The sequence below is a fragment of the Pteropus medius genome, unplaced genomic scaffold (genome assembly GCF_902729225.1).
Source record: "Pteropus medius unplaced genomic scaffold, Ma_sr-lr_union100, whole genome shotgun sequence".
Lineage (NCBI taxonomy): Eukaryota > Metazoa > Chordata > Mammalia > Chiroptera > Pteropodidae > Pteropus > Pteropus medius.
Genome location: NW_024344370.1, coordinates 10,392,930 through 10,412,361, shown reverse-complemented (window position 1 = coordinate 10,412,361; position 19,432 = coordinate 10,392,930). Strand labels below are relative to the sequence as shown.

At 35.2% G+C, this 19,432-nt stretch overlaps 1 protein-coding gene across 1 annotated transcript in view; it reads right to left on the bottom strand.

Moving 5' to 3' along the window:
• Positions 1-1,089: 1,089 nt before the first annotated feature.
• The window catches only part of CWC27 (CWC27 spliceosome associated cyclophilin), a 172,444-nt gene continuing 154,101 nt past the window's right edge, over positions 1,090-19,432 (bottom strand). The window contains exon 14 of the mRNA XM_039870017.1: positions 1,090-4,747. Coding sequence (XP_039725951.1) covers positions 4,585-4,747 — 163 coding nt within the window. The 3' untranslated portion in view covers positions 1,090-4,584. The remainder of the gene's footprint in view (positions 4,748-19,432) is intronic.

The following is a 19,432-nucleotide window of genomic DNA, read 5'->3' as shown; positions in this document are numbered from 1 at the left end:
AAGTATTTGAATATTATAATAAAGCTCCAACTAGATTAGTTCAGAAAATAAAAGGATAAGTCACTTAAGAGTTTCCTGCTCTCAAAATCATATTGATTATTAAAAAGTGCCAGAATTTTAGCAACGATATATTTTGGCATCACAAGAATGAGAATGAAAATTTCTAAAAGACTAAAAACACCTTCTTTTTGACTGGTGCTGTGAAGAAAGCCTTCCAAAGATGTTTTTACTGATCAAGTAACATGAATTAATACTATGATCTAACCTTAAAGGAATAATTCCCAGCAGATGTGGAAGAGAGAGACCGATTTCTGCCTGCCTTTTCTTTAGAAGCCAGTCTTCTCTTCTCTCCAGGTAGGATTCTTCATCTCTAAGCCAACATACCATTTTTAAAAATTTAAATGATGAATTTGTACATTATAACTTATAGAGAATAATTCAAGGAACTATAATTACATTTCCTTCCTCTCCCTTCCATTTTTTTTTTTCTGTGAGATTTCATTGTTTCTTGACTTGGACATATGACTGAGGCAAAAAAGACAAGCAGAGGGAAAAATAAATGCGAGCCAAGTGGCTTTGAAAACTCCATCAACAGAGAATCTGAAGATACAAACTAGTCATAAAAACATAGTGTGCAGATGTTGCCAGAACTTAGAACTTGACCAAATTGTGTTTAGTCATCACATAAAATAGAAATACGCATGAAGATTGTGATCTTGGAAAAAGGTTAAAAACCTTTGTGAGCTCTTTAGTGCCAGCTCAAGTTACTATATAAGCTTTTAGCCAGCAGTGAAACAGAAAGGGAAAAATAACCAGTTGTATCCTGGGGCTTTTCTTTGGTGGCTTGAAATCAGCCCTGGTGAGTATTTACACAATGGAAATCAGCAAATGCTGCAAATCAGGGCTTTGTGTTCTGTTTTTTTAGGAAGCCAGTTAGTTTATCATTACACCACTGAAAACAGCTCTCCACAGGGGTTAATGAAACCCTTAGCACCTGTGGATATGCACATATGACTTTGGCAAGGAGGGTTTTGGGGGAATAAATGAATATTCTTTTTATAAGCAAGTAACTTCTAATACCCATCTTAGTAAGATTTAGTGTTTTATTATTTCTCTTGGAATTCGAATATCATCAGGTCCTTAGTACAAAGGATTTCTCTAAAACAATGGTTCCTGTTTCACTTCTCTTCATTAAAATCTGAAAGAAGATAAAATATATACGGGATAGGAAAACTTCCTGCTTTCTAGTAAGCAGAAGTGGTGCCACCTGATAAACTGTATAGTGTCACTGGAACGAAGTCAAAGCCATAGAGAAAACAGACTTGCTTTTTTTTCTTTTTTTTTGTGAATGAGAGTGTTAAAGAATGTAACCCCTCTTAACTTCTCTACACCCCGTACGTACAAATTGCTTACACTATACAACCCTCGGTGGCAACTCACTTCACACCTCCATTTTCTTTCTTGTTATCACCAAGATTAAACAGCATGTTTGGGCAATATTCTGCATTTATCTAACCTTTTCTGTACAGGCCACACTGACACAACAGAACAGGTTTATGTACCTCACACGTCAGATCCTATCAAGGAACTTGGTAGTGACAGTTTGATAAAGGACACCATGGTTATTGAACTTGTTCTAAAAACAACAGCAGCAAACCACTCATCTCCTCACACTTCTTAATGACCTTGTTCTACGGTGTCCCCATTTTTAGATGCAGCAAATGCATTACTGTGTGGCTTCAGAGCATACAGAGAGCCAAGGGCTGTGACAATGTGGCACTATTAAGAATTCTGGAGAGTACACCTGAAACTAATATAAAGTAATGTTAATGTCAACTATGATTGAAAAATAAAAATTAATTTAAAAATTCTAGAGAGATCTGCATTTACTTCAATTACCTATTGAGAAAGGAGAGGTCTAGGGTTAGTTTTAACTTTCACCTTGCCGACAGCTTCAACCACAGTGAAAAAATGGCTTGTCAGAAAAATGGGGGAAAAAATGCCAGGAATTGCTTTTTTCTTTGCTTTCCAGAACATTCAGCATTGTCATAGACAATGAACAAGAATGCTAACAGACTTTACTGTTTCAGGATAACATCCCTAGAGCAAGACACGGAAAAGAAAAATAAATCCAAAGAAATATCAAATTAGAATGAACTAAAAAGGCTAATTTTCTTATGTTTTCATTGTTACTGTCTTTGAACTGACTTTTTTTTTTGCAATTCATATGGCCCAAACACGTACCTGAGACATTTCCAAAGACTTTACTATAAGCACATTTAATACCATATTTAACATAATTTAAATACATTGTTAAGCTTTTAAAAATTGTTATTGCTATTATTTAGTTATGTTCAAAGTAAATTTTATTACCATGGTGAAATTCTTCTGATAAGATTCTAATCTCTGTGGAATTTCAGATCTTTCTGTTCCTTGTGAATAAAGGAGGATAAGGAGCATTCAACCAACCTGAGGATTTAATTTTGTCATTCGGTTATCTTTTTACACCTACAAATATTCTTCTTCTGGCTTGTGCTCTGGAGGCCTGTGGTTTCCTCTGTTCTTGGGTCAATATCACACTGGTAAAGGTAGATACATTTGAGGAGGAATGGTAGAGAAACCTATACGATACATCAGTACAAACAAATCTAGTGATAATAGATTTCATGAGCACCCACAGAGACTTTGTGAGCCTGGGAAACAAAATTTTGCTTAGTATCTGTGATGTGCTGATATTACAAATTTGTGGTGAGGGGAAGATTTGGCACACTTCCAAATGCTGGCTTATTTTTTGGTGGCTTTGAGTTTGATCACCCCTCATTTGAGTGGGTTGACATTTCTCCAGAATACCCCTATCCTGTCCTCTTCTCCCCTTTGAAACTTTCTCGAGCTTCCTAAAGCAAAAACAAAAGATTCTCCTATTGAAAGTCTTATCTTCCCACTCCAGGTTACAGAAAAGATCATAAAGAAAAAATTATGAAATATATCAGGCATACTAAAATGTATAGAAAATACTATAACGAGGATTGATTACCTACCATCTATCTTAAGAAATAAAACATTACAAATACAAGCAAAACTCCCCAAGTATTCCTTCTGCCTCCTCAGAGGTAATCACTATTTCCATACATGCTTTATATTTTGCTACATATGTATACATCCACGAACAATATATAATGGTATGTTGCGTGTTTTAAGTTTTTATATAGATGGCCTCCTTTTTTTTCACATTATTTTTAGGATAAGTTAATATATGTAGTTTAGGTTTATTGATCTTCCCCAATACAAGGTATTCAATAGTATGGATATACAAAACAACTTATTTATCAATTCTTTGGTTGATGTTTAACTGTATATTTAGTACAATAATTGAGGAATGTGTGAGAATTTCTTTAAGGTATAGACCTAGGATAAGAATTTTTGAATCACAGATATGCACATCTTTAGCTTCACTTGATATCGCCCATCTCCAAAGACGGAGTCGCCAGCAGTGAGGCCAGCAGTCTGTTTCACAAGCCCTCGGGGTTCAGAATTTCAGATTTGTTAGTCTGGAAGGGGGTGGTGGTGGTGGATAGCACAGTAAGAATGTGCATTTCTAACATGTCCTCAAGTGACGCTGTTGCTACCGTAGTGTCATGTCTGAGACTACGTTTTGAGAACTAATGCTCTAAAGAAAGTCTATTGGATTACACTTTGAAAAAGAGGGCTGATGAGACACTATCTGAAAAAAATGTGGCTAGTGAGGGTTTTTTTTTAGTTAGTGTGGTGTAATTTTAGCATTCAGATTCTTGGAAAAAAACTGACTAAATATAGATAATACATCGTGAATAACTAGTATGAGTACTTGTCATCAAAGGCTAAATTCTTAATGAGTTCTACTGCCAGAATCGGGCCTCTGCACAGGCTCCTGCCATTACTGTACTGAGGGCAGAGGAGTGGGCAGGTGGCCCCTTGTCAGGCCAGGGCGTGCAATGAGCTTGGTTGACATTAGTGTGTTAGTGTCTTGACTGCATCCATAAAACCTAGGTGTTAGCCTAGATGCATATTCACTTGGGGATTCCTCAAGATTTAAGGCATGGGGCTATTGAGTCTTACCGATTTGGCTCTTTTTAGGTATTTATATACAAAATGACAACAATAAAAATCAATCTTTGTATTATATTATTTTAAAGATTATATTCCCAAGTTAGTACTGTGGTAACAGAATGTTAGGGAGGTTTTCCTCAAAGTCTTTCTTCAAGAGTTTCTTATTAAAAATCATTTTAATTTTAGGGTAAAAAGACACAAACAGGCTTGCACAGTCTGCAAATGGTTAACATGAAAATTGGAAGGAAAATGATTTTATTTCAGATTTAGCAATATAAAAGGTCAATCAGGAAAAAAAAACGCATGTACTAGTAACCAAAAGCATTTTCTTATGCCATTCTACAATTTACATAACAAGATAACTGTTCTTCAAAATCAGACAACAGATTCAAAAATATTTCTTTTCACGCCTTTAAGTGATGCTGTTGGGAACAACTGTTACAAGGCCATCTTTTACAGGCACGCTTTCAGCTAGTTCTGCTTATCATTAGTCTCATTTTATCTTCTTTCTTTTTTCTCTCTCATCAACTTTTTGCTTTCTTCCCTTCTTCTTTTATTCACTGGATTCCGAGGATCATAGATTTCGAAAGTGTCTGAGTCTTGCATGCTTGCATCTTTTACTTTTCTGCTTTTATCCTCAAACTGAAGTACATGTGACATCCTAAAGAGGGAGAGAGATGGTACAGTGATTTTGGCATGAAAACTGAAAGTAGAAATTCTATACTACACTACCCCTGGCATAGTGAACTATCAGGGCACAATACACAAAGATGCGTTTATTGTTTACTGGTGCTTATACCACATGGAAACCAACTTCTCAGAAAACACTCAAATTTGAAAAACATGTCTGGAGCGTGTTCTGTTGGCTTGTATTTCTAGTAGTGAGTCTTTTTGCCTCAGTGTTCGTTTGAAGTTCCTTCCCTGATGGGAGGTTAAAAGAGTTCTCCCTAGAAGTGTTCCTTAAACTAAACCCAGAGAACATTCTGCTAGCTTTCTTAAAAAGAGCATGTTCACTCAGCCAGAGTGAGCCAGGTTACAGAGCAAAACTCTTGACAATAAACCAGCCCTATCTGTTTTTTTTCTTGTTGTTTTCAGTAGTTATATGGGTCAAGAGCAGGGCATTTGTTAAGAAAATTCTTGTTCAAATGGTGTTATGACTCCTTTTTCTGTGGAGTTGCCGGGTTAATTTTATTTTTCATACAAAAGGAAACTAAGCTTTTGGCACAGCTCTATGGACTAATTTCCTCCTCTTACTGTTGACTGCAACAAATCTAACCACCCTGCTTTCCTATTTTATCAAACGCTTACTGGTCTTAAGGTATCAACATGTGCTTGAATCATAAGTGGTCATAAGCTGGCTATCCTTAGCAGCAGAGAAATATCTAATTAGCTCTGCCCCCACTAGGAGGTATCAGGAATAAATGGAGAAGTTAAAAGACCAGGTTTCATAGAACTGAATGAATTTGGAAAGAGAAGAGTTCAGTGTTCATATATAAACAAAATGAGTAGTTATTTAAGCAATTTTTAAAATAGGCATGCCCAGCACTTTTCTTTATCACAGTAGATAGAGCTAACTTGCCTATAGGATTAAAGTCTCCATACACCAGTTGCGACTTTTAGATGAAACCCAAATATTACATTAGTGTCTTTTCCCTCGCAGTAGCACAAATGCTGAGTGAAGTTTACTTATGAGACAAACTCCCACGGATATGCTCAGATTTTAAAGAATCCTAAAAAAGATTTTGGGAGGGAAATAAAATGTTACAATATTAGTGATACTACGATTACTAAGGGTTCAGTAGCTACTATTCACCAGGGCTGGCAAGTTGAGTCTTCCTACAATTCCCGCCCTCTTCTATCCCAGAAAAAGGTTATTGGAATGTAATGAGTACTACTGATATTATTATATGGATGGCGTAGAGTCTACTTTAATTTACTAAATGAGGTAACATTTAGTAAATTAAAAAACATTTCCATAGTTTTTATTAATAATATATTATTTGCATCAAATCCATAACTGATCTCAATAATATATGAACATGCCATCTCACATGTGAGAACTGTTGACTTTTTACACTTCCTGTTGCTTTAGTAAACACCATTATTTAGAAAATGCATCATAGGATAATTGTTCATTTAGACAGATTCTTCAGAGTCTGAATTTTCTTGTGCTTTCAATTTCCTTCAGTGTTTAAGTATTAGCTTCTGAGAATAAAACAACCCCCAACTCCTAGAAAAAGGCTGGCTATTCTGTAGCCTTGGTAACAAGTGACCACTAGAACCAGTTTCAGACACAATTAAACCAGATTTAATCAATTAATGATGACTTGCCTAGGCGTAAATGACCAGTGACAACTCATGTCAGTAAATACACCTCTGAAAGCCAACTAATCAGTGACAGCCTTATGCTTTTGAAAGTTGGCCAATCAGTGGCGGACTCGCTCTAGCGAACATGCTTCTGAAAGCCAGCCAATCACCAATAGTCTCTCCTGAATAATGGGGCTTCTGAGGCTGATGTCAATCCCTAAAAAAACTCTAACCCTGAAATCTATATAAAGATTTGCAACCCGCTGAGAGACTGTGCCTAAGAGCATAGCTCTCCCTTACTTTAGTAAGTAATAAATTCAGCCTTTTCTTTCAGATACTAAGAGGTGGTCTTTTTCTTCGACACATCTTGCAATCTGTGCTGCATTCTCCACGAAGCGCATTATTTTTTAGAAATTGCAAGTGTATTACCACTGTTGAGGACCAAGTTTAGAAGAATGGCAAGACTTTCCTGTGAAAGGTCCTTTACTACACAATATGGGGAGCCCGGCCCCTACCCTGCATTTCAGTAAATGCTTAGCAGCTTTCCAAGTGACACTTGGGCAGACACTTAAGCCCAAGCCAGGAAGTAGCTGGAATCATGTACCTTCTAAAATAATTTTATTCAATACTCCTATATTGATATTAAAAAACAAAAACCATCACTTCAGTTAACTTATATCTTTCCATTTAAGCATTCTTCTATTTAAACATTTATCCATTTTTTTCTGCCCCGAAATACAGATGGGTTTTGTGTAATATCCATTCTAGTAAGGACTGCCTGTGTTTCAAAATGACTTTATCAGAATTTGTCAATTAAAACCTCCTTTCTCTGCCATGAGAGAATCTGGCAAGTATTGGATTTAGTTGGCTCTGGTGTAAGAAATGACAGCTAGATACGTGAACCACAGCACAAGGTCCACAGAAAGAACAGATTTTCCTACCAATATGAAAAAACAGAAAGCCATAAATTAAAGTAGCTGTCTTTTTCAACTGTTTGTTTCATACGCCACTGCATTAAACAAGTCCAACATTTTGATTAATAACAAACCTAAACCCAGAGGAAAGAAGGGGCTATCAGCTTACAAACTACTTCAGCTTTAATATCATAATACTTAGCATGGCTAGTTACTCAGCAATAATATTTAATCTTTAATAGAAATAAAAGCATAATCAAAATGCTTCACTCATTTATCTTTCAACATGCTTCAATCACTTCATTTTAAAAAGCAAACAAAACAGTTATTATGATTTTCAGCATAATAAACTCCTGACCCGTGTGCCTCCATAAATCACAGACTGCATGAATTGAAAGCATGCCCACATTTTACAGTCTCCTGTGAGAATACACATGCAGACTTATAATAAGGACTTAATTCAAGTACATAAGGATCTGGTAGTTTACAATCTTGTATGTACCAATAACTCAATACTATCCACTCTGTAGCTGCTCATGGAACTGGACCAACGAGAGCAGTGAATTTTTTGGAATTAAGTATACATTGTTCATTTACATATGAAAATTTGTAGAGCTTATTTATTTGAAGGCAATGACAAAAATTTAGTTCTGATTAATAAAAAGCTTTACATAAGCTGATTCTCAAATAAAAATATTGACTTTAGTGTGCTACAGAAATATGGAGGCTTACCATTTTCACAGAGGTGTTTGACAGGTAAGTGTTTTTGTGTGTGTATGAGACTGTGTAGGATTATAAACAAAAGTAAATAATCGTTTATTTGAAAAGAACCTGGACCTTGAATATCTTCACTAAACTGACATTCAGTTGTTTTTAAAGTTCTCAAACAATTGCGAAATAGATTAAGACATGACAGCAATTAATAGTAATGAGGAACGTAAGAGAGGTACTCATTCCCAGACATATAGTAACTCAAAATAGAATTCCAATATTAACAATTCATTTATGACTGAAATGCATTTAAATTATTTATATTTATTTAGTGAAAGCAGCTATCTTTTTCACGAGGAATTCTATAAACCACTCCTTCCCATTTCCAAATCTCCCTAATTTAGGAACTTATCATCCAAACCTTTGATGCTGTAGGTGTCCTAACTCTTCCACATCTATATTATTTTTCCATCTTCTAATCCTCCAAAGGTTCTAAAGTAATCTTTCTTACATATTTCTTTTCTAGCATTCCTTTGAACAGGAACTATCAACTAGCTATTACTGTATTTGACTGAAATACCTCAGTCTGACTCTTAAAATTCTAACAACTGGATCTTCTTATCTCACCAAACTTATTTCATTTCCTTCATCGACTCTCACCAGTTTGTAACTGCCTGTTTACCTCATTGTGAGCAGAGTGTCAGTTATTCCAGACAGCTTGAATCTTGTTCACAACCATATTCCCAGTGCCAAGAATGGTGATTTATTTTGTGAATCAAAGCCTTCAGACCCTTTGTGCTGGCCAGGCCTGCTGGCTGGTACTAGCTGGTAAGCTAAACTAATACTTGACCCTCCTATTGTGGGGAGGGAGGGACTGTCTTTTATTTCTATGATAAACTTTTAAAATGTCTAACAGGCTCTGCAGAAAGTCTCATGCTCAGCGCTGCCCACCTTTTCATGACTTCTCACAGCTCGGCGTACACTGACTGCCGCTTTTCCACTGCACTCACATCAGTGACCGCTAGTATTTATTCCTTGGAGACTGCAGTGGGAGCACGCCGAATGTTCTTTTTCATTTCCTATGGTACCTAATGTAGCACTAGACAGGATATGTTTTAAAGCAATGTTTCTCAAAGTCTAATTCTAGAACCCTGCATCAAACACAGATTGTATATTAGAATCAACTGGGTAGTTTTAACTACCCACGCCAGATCTCAACCTCCAGAAGTACTGATTCATTTGTCCTGAGATGGGGCCCCAGCATCAGGGACTGAAAATGTTTTCCTGGTGATTTTTAAAATAGAGCCAAAGTTAAGACCAAAGCACTAATGTTTAAGAACCTTTACACTTTCAGATTGAATGGTTTCATCAGCCATTTGTTCTTGCTCCTTCAGAGATGAAGAACAGATGCTTCCTAATGACAAACTATTCACATACCTGAAGAAGCTTAAGCGATCTCTGAGCCTATTATTCTAACAGAATAATCTCAAGTGTATTATCTATTTCTTATATATGGTTTGACGATAAAGCAAGGAGCTAGATTCAATTATTCATTCAGCAAACATCTGAGTGCCGTTTATGTGTGACATGCCAGGGACACAAAGCCAAATATGACCCAAGCCCTGCTCTCTTGAAGTGAACAGTCTATTAGGGAGATGAATACACAGACACCAGAACAAATGCATATTTTGAAACTGCCTGAAAAGTGTGAGGCAACTTTTATAATAAGAACGACCACTGACATACCACTCTACAAAAAGCTTTCATATGCTGTCTGGTATTAACTCCATAATAACTGTATGGGATAGGCAGGAAAGATGTTATTATCATCCCCATCTCGCATGCAGTCTGCAAGATTCATATTCAAGAAACTTCTAGCTGGTAAGTAGTTGGCCAGGTACTTTCTTGAATGTCTTCAGAAGTAACAAACTTTTATTTTGTGAAGATGGATTTAACTTTAGGAATAAATCAAAGTTAACTCAGGACTAAGTCTAGAGAGTGGGATAAAACAATCAGATTGGGTAGTGCTTATTTTAGAATACAAAAATAAAAGAATGCAACTGTAAAGAGATATGAATGATTATTTGTGTGGCTCCCAGGCTGGTCTTTAAAGAATTCCAAAAATGTTCCAAAAACATCCTGATCAATGTGGGAGCATCTTGGGGAAAAGGTACTCCCTCTTTTAGGTAAACACTTGCTTAAAAACAAAGAAGCATAAACTGTAAATTTTTTTCCCGTTATTGCCTTTAATCATTGCTCTGGGGAATCTCGGTCCCAGTTTTTCCTAATACTTTCTAAAATGAGGATGCTGGGTAGGGACATCCCATTCAGCTAGAGGTCCGAGAGGGGCAGAGCCAAGGGCCCATGGTCTAAGCCTGTAAGGGTGGATGTCTGACAATCTCCTCCTTCAGGCATCAAATTCCTACGGAGTGCCCTGTGGTTAATGATGATATTCAGGTCTTTTTTATTATGCATATATTTCAAAAATGCAAAGCTAGCCATGAAAACACTTCTGTTTTAAATCCTTCAGTGGCTTCTCATTGTCTCTACAATGAAACCCAAATTTCTTATGTGACCTCTATGATTTGGTTTTTGCTCCCCGCTTCAAGCTCCTGTCACCTTCCTCCATTAGATCTTATGTTCTAGATATCCCAAATTATTGGCAATTTCCTGAACAAAACCTGCTCTCTCCTGCCTCCTTCTTGTCTCTCCACGGTGATACACTTCTCTTCTCCTGCCTATTAGCTGAGGTGTCATCCCCTGTGGGAACAAGTTCCTGAATCCTCTCCTGGTCTGTCTTGCTCTTTTCCAGTAGGGTGAAGATGCTCTTCTTACAAATCTCCAGTTTAGTCTCTCTTACTAGGCCGCAGTTGGCTCTGTTTCATTGACTCTTGCATCAGCACCAGTCACTAATGCTGAGCAAGAAGAATGCCCTCAATAAATGTTTGCTGAATAAATAAGTGTTTCTGGGTAGCCGGTCACCTCTAAAACCTTTGGCTAGAATTCTGGTTTTGTTCACCTTTCTCCCTGGCTGTATTAATACATAATTCCAAATTATTTAGCGATTGTTTATAAATCCTTGAGTTTTCCAGGTAAGTACTCCATAAAGCCAGAGAAAAATACTCAAAAAGCTAAAACATTTCTACCATCACTAAGTTTATGCTATGAAAATCCAACACTGATCTTTCTCAAAAGGGCCAGTTAAACTCCCTAATGACTGACATTTGCCTTCTGTATACCGAGTCTCTGTGAGGTATGAGGTGGGGGAGAAATGTATATACTGTCCTCAGATAGCCTTCCTCTGCTTGGGTTGAAAGTCCTTGCCATTCTTTGTGAAACTTTGTCATCCACATAATTTGTCTTTAGTAAACTGTGTTGATAGTTTCTATTTTCTCTATTCAGTTAGAATTCTTAAGAAACCCAACTGCATTAAACTTAAATTGATAGTTTCTATTTTCTCTATTCAGTTAGAATTCTTAAGAAACCCAACTGCATTAAACTTAAGTAGTAACCAGGAGATTAGAATCTCCTGGTTACTACTTAAGTTTATCATTCTATGGGACTATGGATTAGAAACTTAAAAGATCTGGTTTAAGTTTGTTTGTTTGTTTTTTTCTTTTTGTTGTTTTTTGGTGGGGAGAGTTGGAAAGGAGACTTGCATTTGAGAAGCAAAAACTGTCTTTTTGTTTTTATAGAAAAATTTCAGCAAGACAAAACAATTTTTAAGTTTTGCCCACATTTCTCTCTTTGAAGAGACCACACCCTGCTCTATATCATAGATGAGCTACAGCATATTTTTGTCCATGTCAGTTCTACAGAATGCCCTACCACCCCCAACCGCTGGTCTATGTCACCTGTCCATTCAAAGCCCAGTTTAATTCCCATTTCTTCCTAAAAATCTCCTCTGACTGCCCTGTCTTCAGGACCTACCTGCTCCTGACTTTGAATTTCCATAACACTCGCTATGGAAAGCTTTGTGGATTGCAGCTAGAAGGCCTGGGATTGAGGGACAACTCAGTCATTAAATGTTTCTGTAGGAAAGTCGCATTGCTTTTCAGGCCTGTTTCCTCATCTGTGAAGAGGGGATGGTAATATGCACCTGACATATCTCACAGAGTTAGAATGAGGTTCAAACATCATACCTGAAAAAGTGTGGTCCAAATATTACCATTTTAACTTATTTCGTACTTTGTGTGTATGCGGTTAAATATAAACTATGTTTGTATAAATATTTATCACTTTTATAATATTCGATTATACTGCATAGCCATTTTCAAAGTGTTTTCATTTATATCATCACACACACATAACTTATTTGAGCCTACCTAACTCTGGAGGCTTATATGTCTATTTTAAAATATATCCCATCTATACTAAGCCATTCAAAGGGCAGAAACTGTTCACAGAATCAAAGAATTATAAAAATTTTATTTTATTTTTCCAATTTTTATAGCATGATTAACATATTCACTGTTTTGTGTGCTTTTTCTTTCTTTCTTTTTATTATTATTATTTTTTTTGAAGTTTATTGGGGTAACATTGGTTAAAACAATTATATAATTTTCAGGTGTACATTATAATTTGACATCCATATATTCTATTGTGTGAACTGTGTGCTTTTTCTTTGTGCAAAGTACAACAATTCTGAGAGGCAACAAGATAAAACAAAAAAATTACTGGTAACTCCATAGTAGATCAAGAACTACTGTAAATATATAGGTATATCACTTCCTGCACTTTTTTCTATGAACATCTATGTATGTAAGTATAAATGTGTACTTGTATATATATATTTGAAGGTATCATAATGTATGTATTTTATAATTGCTTTTCATACCCAACTATACCACATCTTTTTATATGAATAACTCTACTTCTACATCATTGTATTCACTGTATAATATATGATCCTATAACTTATAATCACTCCCATATTTAGCATTCTTGGGTTTGTTCAAATTTCCAGCTTTATAAACAATGCTGGGGATAATATCTATGTGAATAATAAATATCTGGATTTTTAAATTTGTATTAAATATCTTTTTTCTTCTTTTTTGGCCTGGTTCGACATTCTTTTGTTAGAATCGTTCTTCTCCTTCCAGAAATGGCCTTTCCCAACTCTCGGTCCCTGTGGGTAAAGTGGGATAACAGCCCCTGTCCTTGTCCAGGAAGAGGATGCTTGGTATAGGCCTGCCCAGAATAACCAGTGATTAGATCAGGGCATGGGCATTTGAATTCAGTAAGGTCAAACAGAACTGATGCAAGAACTTTTTCTGGAAGTACAGGGAACATAATGGTCATAATGGAGACATAAGCCAAGAGCTTCTGGAGGCTATCTTTCCCCCCCAGGAGGAAGCCAGCTTATAGATGTGGCCATCTGAGGAGAAAATGGAGGCAGGAGACAGAAAAAAAGAGAGATTGTCAACACTAGTTGAACTCTCTGATCCAGCCATGCCATAGCTCTACTCCTTAACCTTCTCATGGTGATAAATTTCTCATTTTTTGTGTAAGGTATTTGTATAATTTGTAATAGAGAATCTTTACAAATGCTTAGGATAAATTTCTACAAGTAGAATTATTAGGACAAAGATTTGTACATTTTTAAGGCACTTGATATATTTCATCTTACCTCCCTTCAGAAAGGATATACCATTTCATACTCTCATCAGTTGAGTGCCATATTTTACTTTAATATAATTAGATTGATTTTATTTTCATCCCCCTACCCCATGTTTTTGGTTATTTGTATTTCTTCTTTTGTGATATATATGTTTATGTCCTTTATTCATTTAAAAAAATGGAACATTCATCTTTTTCTTACAGATTTATGAGAATTCTTAGTATATATTAAGAATGTAAATCCTTATTCATCACATAAATTGCAAATATCTTTTCTAATTTGTCATTTGTCCTTTCATTTTGTTTTCTGTGGAGTTTCACCTGTCTCCTTTCTTTTTCCCTCCATCCCTGCCTCTTTTCCTTCTTTCCTTCCTTCCATATAGAGCTTTACAATTTTTTATATAGTTATAGTGAACAGTCTCTTTCTTTATGGTCTCTGTCTTTAAAGTCATACTTAATAAGTCTTTCCTCATATTAAGACCATGTAACTATCTGCCTATATTTTCCTCTAGCACTTCTATGAGTCTTTTTAATCCTCTGCTAATTTAGAAATTTCTTTTGGTATATTGGGTCAGAGAAGTTCTAATTTAATTATTTTCCCCAAATGGCTACCTAGTTGTTCCAACTTCCTTTCTTGAATACCACTCATCATTTTAATTATTGTAATTTTGGCTTCTGACTGGGAAAGATCATTACCCTGTTACTTTAAAAAAATACTTCTCAAAATTTATTTACTTTTTAAATAGATTTTATTTTTTAAAGTGGTTTAGTTTTACAGACAGTACAGAGTTCCCTTACACCTACAAACTTTCCCTACTATTATTATCTTATGTTAGTATAGTACCTTTGTTAGACATAATTAACAAATCTTGCTATGTTATTTTTAAGTAGGGTCTATAGTTAATTTAGATTTCTTTAGTGTTATAGACTAGATTGTTCCCCCCAATAAATTCATATGTTGAAGCCCTAACTCTCAATGTGACTATAATTGGAGATAGGGCCTTTAAAGATGTGATTAAGATTAGATGCGGTCATAAGGGTGGGGCTCTTATCCTTAGAAGAAGAGATACTAGGAGCACATGCACATAGAGAAAAGGTCATGTGAGGATACAGCAAGAAGGGGGCTGTCTGCAAGCCGAGGAGGGAGGTCTCACCAGAAATCAAACCTATGGCAATCTGAACTTGGACTTCTGGCCTCCAGAACTGTGAGAAAATAAATTTCTGTTGTTAATCCACCCAGTCTATGGTATTTTGTTATAACTGCCCTAGGAGACTAATACACTTAACTTTTACCTAATGTCCTTTTTCTAATCCAGGATCTCATTCAGGATATCACATTACATTTAGTCCTCATGTCTCCTTAGGCTATTCGTGACTGTGGCAATTTCTCAGAGTTTCCTTTTATATTTTTATCACATTGAAAGTTTTGAGGAGTACTGGTTGGGTATTTTATAGGATGTCCACCACTGGAATTTTTCTGATGTTTTACTCATGATAAGATTGGGTTATGGGTTATTGGGATAAAGACCATGATATAAAGTGCCACTGTCATTACATCAAGTCAAGGGTACATACTATCAATGTGATTTATGATGCTGATCTTGATTACCTTGCTGAGGTAAACTCCTCTGTAAACTCATTTTTTCCCTGCTGTCCATGTTGTATTCTTCAGAGGAAAGTCACTATGTGAAGCCCACAACTAAGCAATGAGGAGTTATGCTTCACTTCTCTTTATCAAAAATTTTCACATCTATTTTTGCTTGCATGTTTTCCTCTCTCCTTCTACTAGTATTTTTATTTAGATTACACTAGATTTGGAGAATAATTTTGAGATAATTTGTGTTCGTTAAGAATTCGGCATTCTAGGAACATAGTATACCTATCAATCTCTCTAATAGGCTACAGGTTTCTTAATTTAAAAAAAATGTTTTCTAAGTGGTCATTTCAAAGCAACTACTACTGATTTTTGTATATTTTTTATCTGGCCACAATACCGAATTCTTAGAACTTTTTGTAGATAGTTTTAAATCTAGATTTGCAAATAACTTGGTTTCCGCCATTTTATAGATAAGCAACTGCAGAGAAGCTATTGAAGTTTGTTTTTTTTCTTTTTTCTTTTTTTAACCAAGCTGATGCTTGATTCCTAGTTCATAGTCTAGAAAATCTGGAAGCCTAAATATGACTGACATTTTTATAGGTACTTTTGCTGCAAATGAAATAAAGACCCAAATAATTTCTGGAGAATTAGGGTAACTGTTAAAAAACATTAGGTACTTACTGCAATTTTAAGAAAGTACATGTAATACAAAAATCTCAAGCTTTTAAAGTCACTTCAAATAAATTCATCAAAACTATAGACATATAGAGAATAATGACATTATCAACTCCAAATATGACAACTGTGTTTTTCTTCTATGATTCTTCACTTTTGATACTGTTTAAAATATAAACAATTTTGTTTAAAAATTTTGACATTTTCCTAGGATTTCTAGCATACGTTTATAAACATCAATTGCATGATTCTTTCATCTCTGTATTTTAACTATGAAAATGTAATATTTAGGTAAAGACTTTAGAATTTTTAATTTTGACTTTTCTCCATCACTGATTACAAGTAACTTAGGGTTCTCTTTTCACAAATGTTAAATGCTTCTTTAGGAATTAAGAAGTTAAAGCTTTAAAATATCAGCACCTATGAAAAAGGAAGTGTGAGTCTTTTTTCAACATGAAGTAGATAGTAGAGGTGACACTAATTCATATGAAGAGACAGACAAACATGAATGAGTCCAGAGATCAAAGTATATATAAAAAAAGAAGTCCAAGAAAATGAGGTCACTGGCATTCTTTATGTCCAGCAGAGCAACACGGCACAGCAGAGATGACCGTGAGAAAAAGAAAAGCCTAAAGAAGAGAAAGAAATCAAGGAGGAAAAGTAAAAATGAAATAAGACTCAAAACGAAGACTAGAAACAGTGACTTATAGGAAGCAAAAAAAAAAAAAAGTAGACAAATGGCCAAAACTCAAAAGACAGGTTTAAAAATTGGCAGAAGAAAAATAGAAACAAAAAATTTAAAAATATTTGAAGAAGTGAAAATAAGTATAGGAAAATAGAGCATTAAGTAAACCAAGCAGAGAAGAAAATGCACATTGGCCTTTGAAAAAAGAAAAAAAAAGATGAAAATCTGTGGATTTTCTTTTACTGTTCGCAGTTAACATGGGAAAACCTCCTTTGTTCTGAACTTTGAACAAATGTTAATATTTTCCCCACAGTTTGGGGTTTTGAAAAGTCAACTCTTAAAAATAACTTGTTTCCGTCAGTGAAAAAGAAATCCTTATATTATAGAGTGTCTTTAATAAATATTGAGAATTGTTGGAGCAAATGTAAAAGACGTAATATTCAAAACATCTTCAGCAACATGGGAATGCAGTTTCTTGGCTTTTTTTGGGGGGTCTATCTAACAAGCTTAATAGTCAGCAGGACACAGGCGGAAAGATTTAAGAGCCTTTTCAGAATAAATCAGTAATATGAATTTTTACACCTGCCCTGGGTTTAACCAACTGCTCAGCCAATAAGATAATCTATGACAAGTGAATGAATAAAACAACACAGGGAAGATGGAGTTCCCAAACAAAAAGGCCCAGTAAGCAGCTGGGGTACATGGCTATCTGCCTGTCTCTCAAAACAAATCCATGCACAGAGCAAACTTCCCTAATGTAATAGAAACTTATTTCAGAGCAAACTGTATGAAAGCACACAGTCAATACCAATGAGTTTTCTTCATCCAGAAGAAAGAAGGTAGAAAGAGAGGTGAAGTTGGGGATTGAATAGAGGGCTTAGAACTAAAATAATCACCTTTCCAGGGTCAGCAACTCTGACAAGACCGATTTAAGAAAGAGTCACATTGGTTTTCTGCAACACTATTTATACTCCTGCATAAAACGAACACACTAACTAGGGAACCTAGTGTATAATCACATTCCTTCTTGCCTCATTTTACCACTACCTTAGAATTTGGTTAAGAGAGAAAATGGAAGCAAAACATTTACATTACACTAAGCTTATAATTCTATGTTCTCCAAAGTGATGATATTTTTTTTCTTTCTATTTAAATTGTACTTACAACTGATATCTCTTCTCCTTTTTCTTTTTAGTACTAGCCTCGGGGAAAGACCAATATTTTATTAATGAGGCATTACTGGTCACTGTAAAAATCTCAAATCTCAAATTTATTTTATTTCAGAATGTTAAGAATATGACACTAACCACTGCAACTTATTATGAGTTAACTAAGAAAAGGTCATAAGAACTGTCAAACATAGAAATGGCATAAATTCCAATCATTATCTTGATAGATTTACTGACAGTAGTCAAATCTGGAGAAATCAATTCCTAAAAATATCAATGAGAACACTAAAACATTTATTGAGCACTGATTATTTCAGACACCCTGCTAAATACTTTAAGAACAGGATCTCATTTAATCTACACACTAACCTACCAGGAAGGTATGATTATTATTCCCAGTTTACACTTTAAGGACCAGAGTTTGAAAGGATATATAATTTGCCCAAGAACACACAGCTAGTAAATTCTCAAGTTGGGATTCAAATTCAGGTCTGACGCCAAATCCCATACTCAGACAACTCTACTATTTATATTCCTATGAAAAATTATGGGTAAATGTGGCAGAAACTTCTTGTTCAAGTGAAGCAAATTTTAAGATAACTTTCCAATTTTTAATTATTCATATACTACCAGAATTATAATATTATGGATTTAGACTTAATATCTTCCATGTCTTAAAGGGGACTAGATGATTTTTGACAGAGTTAACAAAGTCCTAAAGTCACTTGTTTTACCTTATTACTATAGTTTAAAATAACAGCACTACATTATTTGAAAATATGAAAAATATACAGACTAGCTCAGTCAGAGAAATTGTTACAATACAAAATCACAAACAAGAAATAAAAACAAATAGAATTAAACTACTGAGCCAAGCAGAGGCGCTGTGGCTATTTCTAAGATCTTGACCTACGTTACTTAACCTTTCCGTGCCTAAGGTTCTTCTCATATAATTTACGCAGAAGAACAATGTTTTTGTATAGGTTTAGAAAAAAGGTTGATTGGTGCTTTTTAAATGTTCAGTAAAAGTTAGCTTCCTCCTATACCTTTTATTTCTACTAAAAACAGCTCAAGCCCAACATTTTACTTATCATGGTCAACTGGATTATTTGCATACAAGGAACAGAACACTGTCATTATGTTTAACTTGATTATCTGCATAATACCACAGAGAAAAGGGGATATTAATAATTCAAATGGCAGGTAGTAAAAGATTATTAATGAATGTCTTTGGAACAGGATTTTGTGCTTTGTATTTACATGTGGCCATTCTAGATGCCCTGGGGGATTCACATCATATAAAATAAGTGAGAGGTTATCTACTCTGTGACTTTGTTAATCCTTTGCATTTTTGTTCAGTACCAGAGAGATGGAAAAAATTCTGATCAAACTTCTCATAAAAACATTTATATGACTATACAAAAAACAGCAATCAAATATCCTAGATTTTGTTCTTTTTTCTTCCTCATGCTACTTATTTTCCACATGTGATCTTTTCCATCTCTTTGAAGGTAGGGGGTCGTCTAAAGCCTGATTATTTCCTTTTTGGCACTAGGGCCGCAATTCAGGTAGTGGCCACCTGTTAAATAATGGGGCCTTTTTATTGACTCCATGGTCAATTGTCTAAGTTTTTTCCAGGTGTGGTTAGCTAACAGAAAATAATTATAGC